This window comes from Vigna unguiculata, chromosome 11 (genome assembly GCF_004118075.2).
Source record: "Vigna unguiculata cultivar IT97K-499-35 chromosome 11, ASM411807v1, whole genome shotgun sequence".
Lineage (NCBI taxonomy): Eukaryota > Viridiplantae > Streptophyta > Magnoliopsida > Fabales > Fabaceae > Vigna > Vigna unguiculata.
The window spans coordinates 28,813,749-28,832,001 of NC_040289.1; the positions used below are offsets into that span (position 1 = coordinate 28,813,749).

At 36.0% G+C, this 18,253-nt stretch overlaps 1 protein-coding gene across 1 annotated transcript; it reads left to right on the plus strand.

Annotated features, from left to right (window-relative positions):
• The first annotated feature begins 6,733 nt into the window (after positions 1-6,733).
• Positions 6,734-8,110, plus strand: LOC114170702 (probable O-methyltransferase 3). Its single transcript, XM_028056233.1, has 2 exons — positions 6,734-7,571; positions 7,641-8,110. Exons 1-2 carry the CDS (start codon positions 6,801-6,803, stop codon positions 7,926-7,928), a joined length of 1,059 nt encoding a protein of 352 aa, XP_027912034.1. The 5' UTR covers positions 6,734-6,800; the 3' UTR covers positions 7,929-8,110.
• The last annotated feature ends 10,143 nt before the right edge of the window (positions 8,111-18,253 follow it).

Here is an 18,253-nt window from a genome sequence, read left to right on the forward strand (position 1 = left end):
TTGAGTTAAAAATGAAAAAAATATATATAAAAAAAATAATTCATAAATTTATTATTTTAAGATTTTAAATTAGAAGTAATATTTGTCATTTATACGAGTAAAAGTATAATTTCTATTTATTAAGACTTAATCTAATTCTATTTTTTATGTGCCAATTTTTTATTAAACAGAGTAAAATTCAATGTATTTCTCTACTTACATGAATTATGGAGTTGGTGTTGATGCTTTCTTTTGATGTTATGTCTTGTTTTAGACTTTTGCATGCTTATGATGTTATAGTGTCAGCAAGAACACTTCATCATGCATCCAAACCCTTCCCTACTTCCAAGAATTATTCCAGCAAACTTGGAACTAGAAAAATTACTACAGAAAGCTTATATTGGCTAACTCTGTACTTCCTATTGTGCTTCAACAAGACCTGATTGGTCTTCACAAACTTCTCTTATATTTTCCTAATAATTCAAAAAAATTTAGTTATGTTTGAATTTTGAAATATTATTAGGTAGATTCATTAGTCCAAAATCCATATTAATTTTTTTGCGGTGCTGAAAATTATTACTTAACTTGTATCTTAGAAAAACAAAGGGAAGGAAGACAAATAATGGGACACTACAAAAATAATTAATTTTAGTGGGGTTATATTTGGTGTTTCTGGAGTTTTAACCCCCACTAATGGATTTATCAAGGGTTTGCAATTCCTCTGGAAGAACCAGCGTGGCTAACAGATTTCCAGGGTTTTTTATCAACCCCTGGAAGAGTGCAACTTACCGGGAGTTTACAAAACCCCTGATACTACCTGAGGTTTTTGGAACCCCTGCTAATACCCAGTTATTAAAACCCCCAGTATTGCTTGGGGATTAAAACCCCCACTAATTCCCTATCTAGGGTTTGAAACTCCCATTGTTGTCAGTGGTTCAAATCCCCCTTGTGTCGACAATGAGCTCTAAACAATTTTCATTGGAGTTCCCTTTTTTGTTTCTTTCATATCTTTTAATAATACATAAATCCTAAAATAAAAAGAAAACATCGGGAAAAAAATTAAATAAATAATAATACAATTAATTACCAATAATTGTGGGTTAGAAGTACCTCTAAGAGAATTGCATTGTCAAGTCATGGAAGAGGAGCATGGTAGCCCAAGTGGTTAAGTGATGAAGGATTGACCCCAACCAAGGATGGAGACACATGCTTAAGAAGACTAAGCATGTTTAGAAAGGAAGTTCACTAATCCTTCATCCCTTTCATTTGTATTTGTTATTTTTGATTCCCTAAGTTGACTTAGTTGCATCAACTTTAGTTGACTTGTTGACCTTTGATTAGGTTTGACTTGTTGACTATAGTTGACTTGACTTAAGCCAACATGCTAATCTATGTTTATTTACTTTGTAGGTTAATTAGGAGTAAGAAAGCAATGCTAGGTGGCGCATGGTGATTGGGGAGCATAAATTTTGTGGAGGAGAGAGTAAAGCAAATGCATAAAGCATAAAGTAAAAGGCATGAAACAAGTGTACCTATGTACCTTTGGTCTCCTTTGTTTTTAGTACACTTTGGCCACTTTTTGGAGACATATGAGACACATTCTTTGTCTCCTTTTGTGCTAGAACGAAATTAGCCTTGCACAAACCATAGTTAGCTCTTTTGTCTCTCAATTTTTGTAACCTTATTTGACCTAATTTCTAGAAGCTAGGGTTAGGTTTTTGTAGAGACATCCTTAGGTATCTTTTATTTGCTTCCCCTAAACTCTTCTTTATAAGGGGTACTCCTAGATATGTAAAAGGGTTAAACATTTTGAAGTAAAAACACTCTTGTGTCTCAATCATTTGTGAGAGTTTCTTCCCTAGGGAGTGAATACTTGTAAGCCTTATCTTGCATAGCAAGTGACGGCACACATCCACTCATCTTCAAGGTTGCCATGGCTTCTAGCCTAGCCTTGTAGTGGCGTGCTTCTCACATTTGTACCATTTCTTTCCTTTCCATTTTATGTTTTCTTCTTCCTTTAATTGTTCTTGGTTTTCTATGATTTATGTGCTTTCCATTTCCTTTTCATTTTGAATCAATCCATCATTTTCTTCTCTTCAGCTTTGTGAAAGGAACCTTCACATCTAGATAGCTTGCTATCTTAATATCCAGTGGGGATTTCACATAGCTTTCTTAATCAACTCACACCATATTCAATAATCTTAAAAAGGAACAAGATAATCCTTCATCATTAAGCGTGTGGAGTGGCGTGAGAGGACTAGGGTTCAAGTCTTGGGTATTGATAAGTGTTAAGAATAAGTAAATTTTCCATTTGAAATTGACACTTATCATGTACCAAATGGTGCTATTTCTGTAGAAAACAAACCTCCTTAGCTTAAAATACATAATGACATATTGAGAAATATATTTTTATTACAATGATATTTTGCTCTTAGTGTAGATCTTATAGGTAGATGCTGCTGAAATTGCATTGTAATATTCTATGAGTAGTTGAACTCTCTCGTGTCCAGGTTCAATGTAATCAATTTTGATTCTATTCACTTCTACTACTTGGGTATTTATCTTTGATTTCATTCAATTGTTTATGGTTTGATTTATGCTTAATGATGACTTGATCACTTATCTATTTCATTGGTTTGGATTTTGAGTTCAGAAACTGGTATCAAACTATGGTCCAATCAATTCATCATACATGTACTGGATGTTTCATCGCAGACAAGAGTGGATGCTGGAGGAGATAGTCTTACACATTAAAGCAAGGAATCATTCTACCAGGAGTTGAGAGATCACACTGTGGTTTGGAGTCCTTAGGTTCTAGTATACCAAAGATGAACCTATATCTACATAGAAAGAGTACTCCCAAGACATTGAATGGTTTGTAAAGTAAGTAAACAAGATGGTAGTGGTGTAGTAGAAGACGACGAGTTGAAATCAATTCATACCCTCTATTCCACTCAATCTATTTAATCACTACTATTTTTATTTACTTGCACTTGCACTTTCTATCAATCAAAAAAACTTAAAAATCAAACTACCAATATACTTGCTAAATATATGTGAATACGACACTTGTTGATACTACTACGTACCAGTACACTTGTTGGAAAATGGTTGCCGTGAAAAAGTCATCATGTATGCCATTAGTGTGGTGTTTAATTATGTCTTATTTTGCACATTTGTTTTGAAAAGGGAAACATGATTTATCATTCTATGCATGTGTGAATTGTCATGAAACATGTATTGGTTTGATTATTGTGCGTATTATTAATGGGTTCATATTCGGTTTTTATTATTTGTTTCATTTATTTTAGGTTGAAAATAAGGTAGAAGGGAGTCTAAGTGAGTAATCAGAGGGTAATTATGTGTGGCAGCAAGGAGAAAGAGAGAGAACAATGAAATTGTGACCTAGGGAATGAAATTGAGTGTTGGAAGGGAGTCTTAGAGTGGAGGCAAGGATTGAGGCTTTGGGGACAAGGAAAGATCACTAAGGACACATTTGGGGCAAAGAATCCAGGTAAGGGGAGATGTCCCTACGTGCCTTTGCATTGAACAATGTGTTTGGTGTGATTCTGTTGTTTAGGTGCCTCAAGTTTCCCTTCACCATGCTATTTTTTGTAGTTTTTAGGCTTCTGTCCAAAAATTGTCTGGCAATTGTGAAGGCTCGCCAGGTGACTCAACCTAGCTTGACGATAATGAAGAACCGTTAGGCGACACACACTAGCTAGAATAGTGCATTTTCTACATTTTTGTGGTTTCAGTAATGTTTCTAGATGATCTGTAAATTCCTTTGTTCTTCTTTGCTCTTTTATTGGCATAAATAATTGAGAATGACTCATTCTGATGTTAATTTTATTATTGGGGGTTTTTATGAATTTGAGGGTTCCATAAAGGTTTAGGGATGAATACGAAATGTGATATACAACTTTCGAATTTGATTAGTTTAAGATTTTGTTTTTTGGATTCATTGAATATGTATGTATGTTGAATATTTGATTAAATGCGATTTTGTTTCAATTGGAAGGTTAAACTATGTTTTGGGGTTTTTAGGGTTTTTCCAACAGATGCAAGAGAATCTGGTATTTCCAGAAATTTGATGCACCGTCCGACAATACATGTATGCCGATGGATGGTGTACAATAGCCTAAATTTGTTGGCTATGTGGGAGGATGAAATCGGGGTTATTGTGGACTATCCTGGTTCATGAAAATAGCATTGACAACATGATGTATGGATTCATATATGGGTATGGTTTATGCATGAGCTAGGGATATAAACTAATACTAAACTTGAGTTAGGTTTGAGTTAATGAAAAGAAATGACTATAACATGTGTTGTGATATCACTAAATCTTTTGTATGATTATAAGTTTAGAAGGTTATTGTTAGGGAATATTTCAATTCCATATATTATTTATTAACAATATCAAATAGTTACTAAGATGCACTTACGTATGGATATGTGCTCATATGGCTTGATAACTCTTGTTTTTGTGTGTGGTGCATTAGGATGATGGAAAATCATATGTATTGTAGGGGCTTGTATATTTATATGCGTGATTGGACTGCTATTGTATAGATTCACATATTCAATGGATACTCTTAGCTAGACTCAAGTGATGTATTATTTTCAAGTTTGGAATGCTTGAGTGCTTATGTTTAATTGGTACTTAGGAACTGTGATGATGAATTCTATGGCATGTGAACTGTAATAATATGATTTGGCATTCTGGATGTGTGACTGCAATGCTTTGGTGTGCTAGAAAACGTTCTGTAGTGCTTAAACTAGTAGAATTCATTTTACTAGTGTAGCGCATGGTGGTGGGAATGGTACTGCCAAGCGATAACTATAAACAGAGAGGTCCTTGGAGCGCTTGGCGCCTAGCGTCATGCGGGTACCGCCAGGCGGTCTGGAGCACAATTTCGCCTAGCGGCGCTTAGGTAGCACCAAGTGATGGTGCATGGGTAGGGGCTATTTGTAGAGGGTTTTGCATTGGTGGTTTTGATGCTTTGGTCTAGGATATGCTTGATTACATTATGAGCGGGAAGGTTCATAATGGAGTTGGAAATGCGTGATTAATGCGATCGAGCAGGTCCGTATTAGTTGTACTCTTGTGTGGGGATACAAGCAGAGAGGTTCATATGTTCCGTGCTCACACCTGAGGCTGTTATGAACGGGGAGGTTTATAGCAGGTGTTCACTCATGTGCATTACGGGTAGGGAGGTTTGTAGAGTTGGACTATGAGCGGAGAGGTTCGTAGAGTTGGACCACAAGTGGCCAAGTTCGTGGAAGCATGATAATCCCTGAGACCAAGGTTTGGTTCACATTTTTCTCATATAGGTTATGATATCGGGATGACATGGTCACTACAGGAAAAACAATATTTATCGACGAGTATAAATCGACAGATAATTTTTGTCAGTAATATTTAAATTTTTATGGACTTGTTGATAGATTGTCGTTGTTAAAATTACCAATGGAATGTTTTGTCAATAAGGTCATTCATTGAAGCAGGAACTGTTGAACCGTTAGTAATGTCGTCGTTAAAGTTAATTTTGAATTACTGAAGGATAACTTTTGTGGTAATTACATCGATAATATGAAAATTGGTTTTCAATTTTTCCTACGATTTTGATTTTCTCCCCAAGACTAGTTTCCCTCACACACATTGAGCCCAACAAAATAACCTTGACAACGAATGGAAGGTACGAATGGATACTATTTATTGACAAGAGTTGGTGATACATCTTGCATAATGGATACACCAATCTTTATAACAATTCCACTATAAAAAATTATGTACACACTTTAGGTGAGCTAAAAATAATCACGCCTAGCAACTAATGTCAAAGCAGCAACCAATGGAAATGGAGACACTCACAATTGATCTTACGAATTAGAGTACCTCTAACTTTTTATGACAGAATGAGTAGAGTTTCAAACTATTTTTCGCGCTTTTAAAATATCTCTTTATCTCACAAAGAAAGAAACATATAGGTAAAGAAAACTTTACATATATTAAATTGATTGTTAAATTGATTGAAAGTAATTGTCGATCGATTAATTTTATTTTAATAAGTAAAATCAAGTGATTCATTATTATTTAGTCAATTTGATATGCACATACTATTTAATTTATTAAACACATTTTTAACATATTAAATAACACCTTTTTATTACCTTCACAACGAAGATGAAAATTTAGGACAGAATTCGTTTGAAGTTCTTAATTCAGAAGGTACAAATGGACCCTATTTGTCGACAAGAGTAGGTGATACACGCTTGCATGACAGATACACCAATCTTTATAATATTAATCCTCCATAAAAAATTATATAGACACTATATAGGTAAGCCAAAAAAAATCACAACCAATGCAAAGTAGGAGTGGTTAACTTTTCTTTTAGTGGGATTTTGCAGTGCTGAAAATGAGTGTAACGTGCTTCAAAAGTTGAATAGGATTAGCATTTAATATATATGGAGTTAATGACTGTAGACTGAATTTGTTTGCACTTTAAGTTCTATATGTTTATCCGAAGTAGAAATTATACACACCTTAAAAACATGAAATATATAATATAATTTAATTTACGGATTGATAAGAACGGGTGCATAGCTTGGCCTCGTTATTAATTAGGGAGAAATCTAGTGTTAATTAATGTTAATTGAAATATGGTTTCACGTGATAAACCTGTGTTATTGTTGTATTGGCTTCAGGAAATAGAACACAGTTTGGCTTATAAATATAAACCAAAACTAATTTGAGGTTTCATCAACATATCCATCCACCAACCTACCTTGAGTATAGTTAAGACAGAAAAAGTATGGAGTGCAAGAGTGAAGAGCGTGTCTCAAAGCTACTTTCAGCTCAAACCCATGTTTGGAATCACATTTTCAGCTTCATAAATTCCATGTCCCTAAAATGTGCAATTGATTTGGAAATACCTGACATCATACACAAGCATGGTGAACCCATGCCACTCTCACAACTCACTGCTTCACTATCAATGAATCCTTCCAAAGCCAACAACATCTACCGGTTGATGCGAATCTTGACCCATTCTGGGTTCTTCTCTGAAGTGAAGGTGAATGAGAATGAGGTTGAAATGGGTTATGTGTTGACGGATGCATCCACTCTGCTATTGAAGGACAACCCCTTGAGTGTGACACCTTTCTTGCATGCAATGCTTGATCCAATTTTGACAAAGCCATGGCATGGATTGGCTACATGGTTCAGGAATGATGATCCCTCGCCATTCCAAACAGCACATGGGATGAAAATATGGGACTACGCTGGGCGTGATCAAAAACTGAATCAGCTTTTCAATGATGCGATGGCGAGTGACGCTGAATTGGTTTCCAATGTGGTGATTGAGAGGTGTGGGGGAGTGTTGAAGGGGTTGGAGTCAGTTGTTGATGTTGGGGGAGGCACAGGTACCATGGCAAAGGGTATTGCCAAATCATTCCCTCACATAGACTGCACCGTATTTGATCTCCCACATGTTGTTGCCGACTTACAAGGATCTCACAACTTAAAATTTGTTGGAGGTGACATGTTTGAGTGGGTTCCCCCTGCAGATGCCGTTCTATTGAAGGTAAAATTTGATTATTAAGTAGTTTTAGTTTTGGACATTGGTCCCTGATTGCGTTGATTGATGATGCAGTGGATATTGCATGACTGGAATGACGAGCAGTGTGTGAGAATACTGAAGAAATGCAAGGAGGGAGTAAAGAAGAAGGTGATAGCGATAGACATGGTGATGGAGAGTGAAAAGCTTGATTATGAATCAACTGAAACACAGCTCATGGTTGATATGGTTGTGATGGTGTTGTATCCTGGAAAAGAGAGGACTGAGAAAGAATGGGCTAAGATCATTTTCTCTGCTGGTTTCAGTGACTACAAGATAACTCCAATCGTGGGTTTGAGGTCTCTCATCGAGATTTATCCCTGACAGTTATACCCTCTTTTGGACTCTTCTGTGTGCCATATTATTATTCTATAACTCCACTGCTGCCAAGGAGAAGCACTATGCACCAATAAAGGCCCTTCAATTATCTTGTATTTCATTCACTATGTTGTGATGGAATGGAATCTATATATGAAATGCTTTTTCTAATTTGTTTTTCAACTGTATATGTCTCTCTCCCTTTCCTTTTCCTTTCTATGTATGATTACTCAAGCTCGAAACTTTTCTTTCGTGTTTGTGTTCACATCACTCTTCCAGTACGCAGTCACATCTCCAATAATTGCATTGATAGATATCTCAGTGGATCTTATGCATTTTACCAAATTAGTATATTTTTTCTCCCTTTCATCAACCTATATATATGAAATTAACTTTTTTACTGTATTTTTCTCTCTTAATTGGTTATGCAAAACGTCATTGTACTTTTCAAATTATAAATCAAGGCAGATCGACTATCTGCCTTTATTTTATTTTTTGGGTGTGACCTATAATTCACCATTGTTCCAAATTAGTTTCTCTTTCAAACTCAGAAGATTTTTGAAAAATGGTTAAATATGTTTTTGTTTTTTAATAAATTAGTTCTTAGAAAATATTGGATCAATTTAATCTATCAACTCTCTAAATGCATGTATTTAATCCTTTTAACTAAATTTTATTAAGTTTATTTAACGTTTCAAATATGAAATGAGATTTATCCAACTAAAACTTTAGTAAATCAAATATGAACCAGGCTTTCCTTTACCCATCATCGATTTTCTTTAGTTTGAGTAAAAAGGGATGTCATCCACAACTGGATAAACCAAAAAGAACTAGAGAGACTGACTTGAAAAGGAATTGACATAATGGAAACAAAGAACTGTTAGGAACAAGGCAATAAAGGAAAGAATAAAGGAGAGAAAAACAAACACAAAGAATTTAACGTGGTTCGGTGTACAATGTGTATGCCTACGTCCACGACTACACTAGGAAGTATGCTTATTTCTGGTGTATCTCAAACCTTTACATAGAGTCTCTTATATAGTAAAATAGAGAACCACATCTCACAATTCTAAGCGATATGAGACTAAATCAAGCACCATAATACTAATAATTCTCCCACTTGGGGTTTGATTTACATTACCACCTAGTGTAGTGCCTTCATTATCAATTTTCTCGAAGGTCAATTGAGGCAATGCAAAGCCTCAACTTAGTTGTTGTGACAGTCTTGGTCAACATGTCAGATGGATTTTCTGCACCTGGAATCTTCAATAAAAACAAGTCTCCATCATTTATCAAGTTTCTGATAAAATGATACTTCAATTCAATGTGCTTGCATCTGGAATGAAGAGTTGGATTTTTGGCAAGACAAATGGCACTTTGACTGTCACTAAACAATGGAGATTCATCTTGCCCTTTTCCTAATTCTTTTAGAAGATTCTTCAACCATATCATCTCTTTTGCTGCTTCTGAGATAGCTACATATTCAGCTTCAGTGGTTGAAAGGGAGACTCTACCTTGAAGTTTAGACTTCCAACTGATAGTTGTACCACCCAACGTAAAAATGTAACCTTTTATGCTCTTTCTACTATCCAAATCACCTCCCAAATATGCATTAGAAAGCTCTTGTAAAGCAAGATTACTTCTTTTAAAAGACAAATGCATCTTTGAAGTGCCCTTCAAATATCTCAATTTCCATTTCACGCCTTCCCAATGCTCCTTTCCGGGATTGGATAGAAACTTGCTCACAACTCCCACTGCATGTGCTATGTCAGGTCTGGTGCAAACCATAGCATACATCAAGCTCCCTACTGCAGATGCATATGGAACTTTAGACATGTGATTTTCTTCTTCCTTTATCTAAAAAGATTGCCTATTTGAGAACTTTAAGTGAGTTTCCAAAGGTGTATTTCTGGTTTTAGCATTTCCAACATTGAACCTGCTAAGCAATTTTTCTATATATTTTTCCCGAGATAAGTTCAGAATACCTTCATATCTATCCCTGGAGATTCTCATACCAAGAATTTACTTGGCTAGACCAAGATCCTTCATTTCAAAATTTTTTGACAATTGTTTCTTCAACCTGTCAATTTATGCCATATTAGCACCAGCAATCAACATGTCATCAACATACAAGGCAAGAATAATATAACTGTTAACATATTTCTTCACGTAACAACAATGATCTTCTTCACATCTGTGAAATCCTGAGTTTTTCATAAACTCATTAAACTTCTTGTACCATTGTCTCGGTGTTTGTTTCAATCCTTACAACCTTTTATGAAGCTTGCATACAAGATTCTCTTTGCCTTGTACTTCAAAACCTTTTGGTTGGTCATAAAGATTTCTTCCTCAAGATCTCCATGTAGAAATCCTGCTTTCACATCTAACTGCTCCAGATGAAGATTTTCTGCAGCTACTAAACTCAAGATAACTTTGATGGTAGTCATCTTGACAATAGGAGAGAAAATTTTTGTGAATTCAATTCCTTGTCTCTGTTGGAACCCTTTCACTACGAGTCTGGCCTTATATCGTTTACTGCCATCTGGTTCTTCTTTTAACCGATAGACCCACTTGTTTTGCAAAACCTTCTTTCCTTCTGGAAGCTTGGTTAAAGACCATGTCTTATTCTTTTGAAGAGACTTTATCTAATCTCCCATTGCTAGCTCTCACTTAATAGATTTATCTCCCTGCATAGCCTCAACAAAATGCTCTGGCTCACTAGCATCAGTCAACAAGTAATGCAATGAAGGAGAATACCTTTGTGGTGCTACAATTGTTCTGCTAGACCTTCTAGTCGGTAATTCAGGAATTACTGACTCTACTATTTGTTCAGGTTCTGACCCAAATTCTGACTCAAGCTCTAACTCAAGCTCTATTTCTGTATTCTGCCTTCTGTTAACTACATCACTTTCTTAAATTTCTTCTAATGATACCTGCTCTGGCTGTTTATTTGCATTTGCAAATTCTGCAGTCATGTCCTTATAGAACATGTTTTCATTAAAAGTAATATTTCTACTTTTGATAATTTTCTTGTTTTGGTCATCCCAAAACCTATAGCCATACATGTCAGATCCATAACCAATGAAATAACATCGCTTTGCCTTAGGGTCCAATTTATCTCTACTATTAGAGTTCAACAAAATATATGAAGCACAACAAAAAACTTTCAGATGTGAAAGGTTTACCTCATTTCTAGATCATACTTCTTCAGGTAACTCATAGCCTAAAGGAACTGATGGTCCTCTGTTTATGAGATAGGCTGTTGTGCTTATTGCATCTGCCCAAAATACCTTGGGTAATCCTGACTGGATTCTCATACATCTTGCTCTCTCATTCAAGGTTCTGCTCATTCTTTCTGCCACACCGTTTTGTTCTAGTGTTCTTGGAACCGTCTTGATCATTCTGATCCCGTTCTCTGAACAAAACTCCTTGAATTGACTATTGTCATATTCTCCACCATTATCAGACTTCAAACATTTAATCTTTAAACATTTTTTAGTCTCAACCTCTTGTTTCCACCTTTAAAACACGGAAAACACATCAGATTTATTTTTAAGAAAATAAACCCATACCTTTCTTGTAGAGTCATCAATGAAGGTTACATAATACTGTGAACCTCTAAGAGATTTCACTAAAGCTGGTCCCCAAACATCTGTATGCACTAGTGCTAGTCTTTCAACTTTAGACGACTTACGTTTTTTGGAGAAGCTAACCTTTTTCTGCTTTCCAAAGATACAATATTCGCAAGGTCCAACGTCAACATGCTTCAAGTTAGGTATTTGACCTTTTGAGACCATGAGCTTCATTCCTTTCTCACTCATATGCCCAAGCCTCTGATGCCACAAAGAGGAACTGTTGTCAACTTCTGCAACTGATATCATATCCTCATCTGCAATCATGTAAAGAGATCCTTGCTTCTTTCCATGAGCAACAACAAGATTACCTTTCATTATCTTCCAGTGTCCATCTCCAAAGGTGGTGTAATGCCCCTCATCATCCAACTTCCCTATAGATATTAAGTTTCTCTTTAAGGCGGGAATATGTTTGACATTATTCAAAGTCCACACACTTCCATTAGAGGTTCTGATATTGATATCTCCTCTTCTTATAATATCAAGAGATATCCCATCTGCAAGGTAGACCTTCCCAAACTTTCCTGGAACATAGTTAGATAATAATTCTAAGGAAGGTGTAGTATGAAATGACACATCTGAGTCCATAATCCATGAGTCAATAGAACTATCTAGACTACATAATAGTGCATCTTCAATTTCATCAGTTGCTGCATTTGCTGATTAATCATCATCTTGCCTCTTGTTGTTGTTCTTCCTTAGAGCCCTACATTGATTTGTAAAGTGACCCCTTTTTTGACAATTCCAACAAGTGATATCATTCCAAAATTTTGGTTTTGATTTCTCTCTAGACTTTGATCTACCTCGGCCTCGATTACAACCTTTCTGGCTAGTTCTTCCTCTAGTTTTAGTACTCAATGTTGAACCGGAACTAGAACTGAAAGATTCCCTTGAACTTTTCCTGCGAACATATTCGCTTAAGATCAAGTCACGGATGTTATCAAGCTTCAACTTACTATTACTTGCAGAATTACTAATTGCAGTAACAGTTGCACTCCAACTTTCCGGAAGAGATGATAATAAAATTAATGCTTTCACCTCATCATCAAATGTTATTTGCACTGATGTTAATTGCGCAATAATTGTATTAAATTCACTAATATGATTAGTAATCGAGTTACCTTCACCCATTTTTAGGTTGACTAGCCTGCGAATTAAATACACTGTATTGGCTGCAGATGGCTTCTCGTACATATTTGACAACGCCTTCATCAAATCTATGGTTGTGTTCTCGTTCATGATGTTGAACGCAACATTCTTGGCTAATGTCAACCGGATCACACCGAGTGTCTGCCGATCTAACAAATCCCATTCTGACTGCTCCATGTCGGTTGGCTTCTGCCCTGTTAAGGGTAGATACAACTTCTTCTGATATAGGTAGTCCTCTATTTGTATCTTCCAGAACCCAAAGTCACTGCCATCAAACTTCTCAATCCTCACCTTCCCTTCTTCCAATGCCATTCCTCTTTCTCCTTTTGACGAAAGCTCTTGCTGCTTTTGACCAAAGCTATTGCTGCTTTCGACCAAAGCTCCTGCTGCCTTTGACTAAAGCTCCTGCAGCTTTTGACCAAAGCTTTTGCTGCGACTTTTGACCAAAGCTCCTGCTGCCTTTGGCCAAAGCTCCTGTTGCGGCTTTTGACCAAAGCTCCCACTACTTCTCTAAACTGAGATCCCTAAGAAAAAAAAATAGAAACTAAATCTTTTCTGATGTGGAAGATCAGACAATGCTGCAACCACTGAGCATACTAACAAAAATGGCTCTTGATACCAATTGTTAGGAACAAGGCAACAAAGGAAGGAATAAAGGAGAGAAAAATAGACATGGAGAATTTAACGTAGTTCGGCGTACAATGTGTATGCCTACGTCCATGACTACACTAGGAAGTATGTTTATTTCTGGTGTATCTCAAAGCTTTACATAGAGTCTCTTATATAGTAAAATAGAGAACCACATCTCACAATTCTAAGCGATGTGGGACTAAATCAAGCACCATAATACTAACAAGAACTTGATTGAGAAAAAATACCAGATAAAAGCTTCACTGGGATTGGGTTTCATGATCTAATTCAAAGCAAAAACACCAAATCATCTTCTTCTAATTCCTACTCTATCATTAACACCTTATGTAACAAGCCATAATGTCTTAGCGGCAAGTCGAAACTTTAATAAGAACCCTAACGTCTTAGACCTTTCCTTATTAAAAGCTCTCATTAATTATCAAAATTATGATGTTTTGAATTACCATACTCTATGTCTAGATGCACGACCAATCAATTGTCTATTCTAGTCTAGGTTCTAATATCATGTCACATGATTAGATACCCACAAATATGCAGTCAATAATTATCATGCAGTTAAAGCAAGAATAGAAAACAAGAGTGATGGAAAATAATTATATTGATTAGTGGAATTCATAGAGAATTAAGAATACATTACACCCAATCCCCGTGAATGAAGAAGTTAGCTACTCCTAGAAATACTGAATACTAGACTGATGTTGAAATTGAATGTCTCTATCCTTCAGAATGCCCTTCTATCTTCAAGTGTAGAGATATTAAGTTTCTTTCTCTCCAAGTGTGTGTTTTTTACCTATGTCAGACCCTCAATTTATAGACTTTCAAAATTAGACTTGAACTTGTTGTGATACTTGAATATAAATTGTAAGAGATAATCCTTGATATATATCTTTTAATTTTTGAAGATTCTGTATTTTTGAATTATTCTTCAATTATCATGACTTGTAATTTGAGTAATCAACATTGTGGATATCTAATATTATTAATAATCTTTGACTATTCAATATTCTATTCATTTTGTTGATAATTGTAAGAACAAATAATATTAAATAAATAAATATTTATTTATTTAATAAAAGTGAATTAAGGGATCCATATAGTAATTAATGCGGAGAGTTATGAAAAGGAGCAATAGTAGCTCAAGTGGTTGAGAGTGTTGGGTGGTGTTGAAAGGACTTGAGTTTGAGTCTTATATATGTCATTAGTGTGATGTTTTAATTATTTAATTTGTTTTGTGTGTATACATGGACACGTGGCACAATGTCATAATTATATGTGTGCATGATATGCCAAGAAACATGTAATGGCTTTTTCACGTGCTTATGTTTGGTAATCGAGTTGATAAGAGTTTGAACATTGGTGAGCTCGTAATAGTGCTTTTTATTTTTATAATTTGCCACACTGGTAAAGGATCAAGCAACCCTAGCCGTCTTCAGAGAAGCTAGAGTGATAAGGATCATTGCACTTGAATGTCACTTAATCATTATTTTTGGTTTTGCAAATTAATGTAGTAATTACTAGAGTGAAAAATTAATGACAGAGGAAAGGTAGTGTATGAGGGAAGGTAATTTCGTGTTGCTGCCTAAGAAGGTTTTCTAAAACACCAAAATTGAACCAAAGGGAAGAGTTGGAAGGGAGAAAGTGACCTTAAGTGTAGGAGAAAAGAGCTAAGGCAATTTTTGGGTCAAGAAAGAACTTTAGGAGTGCACTGGAGCGGGAAATCTAAGTTAGGGGAGCTGCACTTTATGATTTGAATTCCAAACTGTGTAATTATAAGTTGTATGAAATGCATGGGTGCTTGTTTATCCTTTTTTTTTGGATTTTCTTTGGGTTTCTGGAATTCCAAAAACCGTTTGGCGGATTTGAAGGTCCGTCAAGCGATGCATGGTTTCTGAATCCATTTTCTGGGTTTTGCTATGAATCACCTGGCACTAGTGTTTTACCCGCCAGGCGACACGAACTAGATTGCCAATTTTCTGAATCTCGTGGCTCCTGTGATGTTTTGGGGTTTTTATTGAAATTATATGTATGTTAGTGTGAATTGTAATGTGATTAAATGTCTGAAAGAGTACTGCGTGATGATAAATTGATGAATCATTGTATAATTAGTTGTGAGGGTTCATGTTAGGATTGGGAAAAAGGAGTTTGTTTTACTAGTTTTTATATTAAAATCATGCAAGATAAGGGGACCTACACTTTGTGATTTAAATTCCTAACTTTGTAATTGCGAGTTGTATGAAATGCATGCGTGCATATTTATCCTTTTTTTCTGGATTTTCTTAGAGTTTCTGTAATTTTCCAGAAACCGCATGACGGCTTTGAAGGTTCGCCAGGCAACGCATGATTTTCTGGGTTTTGCTATGAATTGCCTGATAGTAGTGTTCTACCAACCAAGCGATGCAAACTGGATTGCCAGTTTTCTGCATCTCGTGGCTTCTATGGTGTTTTGGGGTTTTCATTGAAATTATATGTATGTTAGTGTGAATTGTAATGTGATTAAATGTTTGATAAATTAATTAATCATTGCATAATTAGTTGTGAGGGTTGTTGTTGGGATTGGGAAAAAAGGGTTTGTTTTACTATTTTTATATTAAAATCATACAAGATAGTTTGTAAATGATATGTGATTTTAAGTAAAGTAGACTATTGTCAAACATTATGTGAAAATTTGTACAACACATGGACCGGTCTCCTATGTGCTTTGACCCCAAGTATACCTACACTCTCCAAAGCAAGAATTTAACCTAAACCATATAATACTCTACTACAAGAGTATAAGAAAAGTCAAATACAAGTTTAAAGTGTTTTTGGTTGGGGAAAGAAACATTATGGACTTAGAGTCCATTATATAGTAATAACATCCACTCCCTAGCTTATACCAGGTGATGTGGGACACATATTATTTTCATCAACTCAACAACCAGATTAAAATAAACATATCTTTTTGGCCTATATCAGCAATCATACTCAACCATAAAGAGTATATTCACTTGGAACTAAACCATCCCAAGAAGTTTAATGCATTCTGTATTAATGTTAACCAATGCATGTGCATAATCATCACACATCCTACGTTAACATTAGCCAATGTTCGTGCATAAACATCATACACCCTGCCTCAATGCAAACCAATGCTCATGCATAATCCACACACACCTTGTATCAATATTAGCTAATGCAAACCAATGCTCGTGCATAATCCCCACTCATAATCTGCCAAGCTAGGAGCTACCACTTGTCATAATGCTTCAATCATATATTTGATCAACCAGGAGTTGCCACATCATCTTCACCTTCCTTACGCATATTTGCAAACACACACAGTCAACATTTTTCATCATTACACACCCACCACATGCCCTCAACACAACCAAACCTCGCTCCCTCTAGGCTCAATAGCGGCCACCATGTTGCAACTCGCTGGACAACACATTACTCAATTGGGTCAGCCACGAGCTACTGCATTGGACCAAATTGTGCTCCACAATGAGCCACCACGCGTGTAAGACCCACAAAATTTAAATAATTAAATAAATAAATGCAGGTACGAGAAGCCTTTATGGCATTAAATGTTAACTTTCATGATGTGGAGAAGTACTAGCTCAAATGGTTGAGAGTACTTTGATTGTGTGAGAGGACTTGGGTTCGAGTCTTATATATGCCAATTGTGTTTTATTTTATTTTATTATTTTGGTCTGATAATGTGATTGGAGCGTGATGGTAGGATATAACCTTTGAAGTATGAATTGTATCATGAAATGTAATTTGGTTGGATTGGTTGTACATTTGAAATTAAATTGTATGGTGATGGGTTCAACCTTTGGCCTTGACAAAACCATAAACTTTCTTTTTATCAATTTTAGTTTTGGTAAGAAGGTGGAGGGGCGAGAGAAACCTAGCTAGAGGAACAGCCAAGGGTGCTGGAAAAATCAAATAGAATGACAATTAAAACCCAACTTAAAGTATTTTTGTTTTATTTGATTAACTACCATTAAAGTGTCATTAAAGGGAAGAATGGAGGGAGAGAGAGAGAGAGCATCTTTGAGTTTGATAGTTTGAGGATAGTGAGGAGGGAGTTGATAGAAGAGAAGCGTGAGTCTTGAAGAGGAACAAGGGTACTGGTGTGGAGGAGGGTTAAGGGGAGTTCATCGGGGATCCAAGGAAGAGCTCCAATTTTCAAGTCTAAGCAAGGGTGTAACATCCCTAAGGAATATTACTTAAAAATAAATAATAAAAGAAACAATTATATTAATAGTCATCTTTATAAAAACCCTAACGCAGGAAAATTTCAATTTATTAAAATAGCGCGCCAAAACTCATAACTGAATTCATAAAATGTTACAAGTTCCCAAAATTTGCATTTAAAACGTAAAATACATATGAGCAAAACCCTAGCTCTAATCCCATGCTAGCCCTCACTCCGCCATCTGAACATCCTCAGCACCACCTGTATCAACATCTGTTCCCGTGTAACGAATTACACGATCATCGCCAAACACAAACAGAAAGGGTGAGCTGAGAAAAATAAAATAACAAGCATAAACAAAACGAGATGAATCATATACCCATCCTATTCATTATATAAAATTCTTGGCCAAGACCCTAACCCCAAGACTTAGCAGTCTTCAAATCATACAATTGGTTAGCCTTGGACTCGGGAACATGATGCTCACACGAACCTGCCCGCTCGTGGTCCTGCCTCTACGAACCTTCCCGCTCGTAGTCCTACTCTACGGACCTGCCCGCCCGTAGTCCAACGCATGTGATCCACCAGCCCCCGTACCTCCCCGCACGTAGCATCTCTCAACGTGAGCACGGAACATACGAACCTACCTTGCTCGTATTCCCACGTGAGAGTAACTAGATATGAACCTCCCTGCTCATATCATCACATGTCAATCA